Source organism: Zonotrichia leucophrys, unplaced genomic scaffold, assembly GCF_028769735.1.
Source record: "Zonotrichia leucophrys gambelii isolate GWCS_2022_RI unplaced genomic scaffold, RI_Zleu_2.0 Scaffold_292_66167, whole genome shotgun sequence".
NCBI classification, from domain to species: Eukaryota; Metazoa; Chordata; class Aves; order Passeriformes; family Passerellidae; genus Zonotrichia; species Zonotrichia leucophrys.
In genome coordinates, this window is record NW_026992497.1 from 5323 (window position 1) to 8568 (window position 3246).

At 55.0% G+C, this 3246-nt stretch overlaps 1 protein-coding gene across 1 annotated transcript; it reads left to right on the forward strand.

Annotated features, from left to right (window-relative positions):
* The first annotated feature begins 753 nt into the window (after window positions 1-753).
* Window positions 754-1365, forward strand: LOC135441435 (zinc finger protein 3-like). The gene has a single exon (XM_064700979.1). The coding sequence runs from the start codon at window positions 754-756 to the stop codon at window positions 1363-1365; it is 612 nt and encodes a 203-aa protein (XP_064557049.1).
* Window positions 1366-3246: the final 1881 nt, after the last annotated feature.

The window sequence follows — 3246 nt, forward strand, 5'->3', positions numbered from 1 at the left end:
AGAACAAAAGACAATGTGCGCACCCTTTGTTTTCTTCCCAGAACAGGATTTCCCGTTCCCAAATCTTGATTGGATGGAGGAGGAGGTTGCGAGGAAGAGGAAGATGCCCCGGGACACCCAGGCAGGTGAGGAGGAAGTCAGTGCTCCTTTCCCCCTCTCTCCTGCTCCATCTCCCAGCCCAGCACAGATCCCAGAACAAAAGACAATGTGCACACCCTTTGTTTTCTTCCCAGAACAGGATTTCCCATTCCCAAACCTTGACTGGATGGAGGAGGAGGGAAGGAGAGGAAAGTGAGGAAGTGAGCCCCCCCCAGGACACCTCAGTTGCTAGGTGAGGGAGGTGGAGGAGGTCCACAGTGCATCCTTTCCCCCTCTCTTCTGCTCCATCTCCCAGCCCAGCAGAGCTCCCGGGACAAAAGACCATGTGCGCACCCTTTGTTCTTCCAGAACAGATTTCCCATCCCAACTTGACTGGATGAGAGGAGGCTGAGAGGAAGAGGAAGGAGCTTTGGATACCCAGCAGGTGAGGAGGAAGCAGTGCCCCTTTCCCCCTCTCTCCTGCTTCCATCTCCAGCCCAGCACAGCCACTCGCTGCAGGACAACCTGCGCCAAACTGTCCTGCTGGAGACATGGGGGGATCTCCTTCCCCTCCTTCTGAATGGAGGCAAATCCCATCTTCTCTTGCCCTTCCTTCCCCAGACAAAAAGCTGATGATGGAGACCAGAGAGGAAAAATATCCTATGGCAGAACCTCATGGAAGAGGCTGTTTTGATTGACTCCACAGTGCAGAATTCTAATGGGAGGAAATCCCCAGAGATCCTGCAGGAAGAGGGGCTTCAACCAGCCAGGTGCTCTGAGGAGGAAAGACTTACCCAGAGCCAGGAAGGTGGACAGAGCTTCAGCCAGTTTTTGGAGCTGATGGCCCAGGAGCAGCTTCATGATGGGGAGAAGCCCCACAAGTGCTTGGAGTGTGGGAAGAGCTTCAGGCAGCGCAGCACCCTGATCAGCCACCAGATGATCCACACTGGGAAATGGCCCTACGAATGTGGAGAATGTGGGAAGGGCTTCAGCTGCAGCTCCCACCTTGTGACCCACCAACGCATCCACACTGGGGAGAGGCCCTACGAGTGTCCTGAGTGTGGGAAGAGGTTTCACACCAGCTCTAATCTCCTCTGCCACCAGCAGATTCACATAGAGGAGAGGCCCTTCTGCTGCCCCGACTGCGGGAAGGGCTTCAAGCACAACTGCACCCTCATCAGGCACCGGCGCATCCACACTGGTGAGAGGCCCTATGAGTGTCCCCAGTGTGGGATGAGCTTCACCCGGAGCTCTCACTTGACCAGACACCAAAGGAGGCACCAGTAAAGTAAGCTCTGCCAATGCCCAAGTGCAGGAGGAGCTTCGTGCACTGCTCCAGCTTCAACCCCCATGGTGGACCCATGTTAAGCAGAGCCCTGGTGATCCATGTTTCCCGTGATCCAGGCTGGGAAAACACTTGTACCTTTTCCTGCCCCTGCCAATGGACATGATGTGGCTCTGAAAAAACACATGAGGGTCTGGGCATGACCATGTCATTATATTCTCTCCCATCTCAGGACATTGCCAGAGGAAGGGAAGGGACTCTCTCTCTCTCTCTCTCTCTCTCTCTCTCTCTCTCTCTCCTGAGAAGAAGGGTGTCCTTTCCAGGCAGTGGAAAACTGTGGCCGGGAAGAGACAGCCAGTTGTGTTGTAGTTTTCCCTTTATTTTATCCTTTCTGTTACCAGTATTATTTCTGTTCTTGTTTGTTCCTTATCTCGTTGCTGTTCCCAATAAATTTTCTTATCCCAGCCCGGGATCTTTGCCTTTTGTTCTTTCCACCAGAGGTGGGAGAGCAGTGAGGGCAGCGCCGTTTTAGCAGGAGCAGGAATTTGGGGAATCCCATTCCTGAACCCCGGCCCGTGGAAACCGGGCATCCCAGCTGGTGCCAGCCCTGGTGGCCATGGCAACAGCCTTGGGAGCGGGTCCCTGGCTGGGGCTGTGGGAGCCTCTTCCCTCTGGTGCTCAGGGACAGGAGTGGAGGGAACGGCTGCAGCTGAGTCGGGGCAGGCTCAGGTTGGATGTCAGGAAAAGGTTTTTGCCCAGAGGCTGCTGGGGCCCTGCCCAGGCTCCCCAGGGAAGGGTCCCAGCTCCAGGGCTCTCTGAGCTGCAGTAGCATTTGGACAGCGCTGCCAGGCCCAGGCTGGCATTGTTGGGGTGTCCTGGGCAGGGCCAGCAGTTGGACTGGAGGATCCTGATGGGTCCCTCCCAGCTCAGCCAATTCTGTGGTTCTGGAATCCCATGAGCCTGGGGATGGGGCTGCCAATGCTTGCCATGGCAACCGGCTGCGGCTGCAGGCTTGAGCTGGTGTCCATGGCAACCACCCCTGGCATGGGGTCCCCATGGAGCTGCCAAGGGACTGAGCACAGCAACAGTGGGCTGGTGATGGTTGCCATGGAAACAGACCATAGCAACAGGGTCCTGGTGATCATTGCCTGCTAAGGATCAGATTTGTCACAGACCCTCAGAGGGAATCCATGGGGACTTTCCAAGAGTCTCCAGGCTGTTCCAGAGCTGGAATGTCGCAGGCACAGACAGGGGCTCCATGGAGACCTCCCCGGGCTTTCTGGGATGGTAAAGAGCCCTATGGTAAGAGGCAGTCACAGCCATTCCATGGTGACATCCCAGGGCACCTCGGGCTGCAAAGGCACCGATCTGTCACAGGCACTCACGGGGGCTCCACAGTGACATCCCAGGAGTCCCCAGGCTGCCAAAGAGCCGGGATCTCCCAGACACTCACAGGGGTTTCTGTCATGGGGAAAGTTGGAACTTCAGGCAACGTTTATTAGAGAAGCTCCTGTTGGGTCACAAGGTGCAGAAAGGATTCCCAGTAGCCGCCATAGATCCCGAAATGTCACCGTTGAGTCAGAGGTGACACAGGCTCAGATCAGAAGGCTACGGGCTAAATGCTTTGCTACAGGTGGACCTCTCTGGTCATTTAATCAACACATTTCACATGATTGGCCAATTAAGACAACACCCTTCAGTAAACAACCTCATGGAAAAAAAGCCAACTTATTACAAACATCGTCAGGCTACCAGTTATTAGTTTGTTTTATTTTGGGCCCTTCTGGGAGCTGCCTGGATGGGAAAAACACTCGTGTAGCAGTTCTGTGCCAGGTAAAAAGAGATGCACAGGACTTCTTTGGTCTTCACCTTCTTGTTTGTTG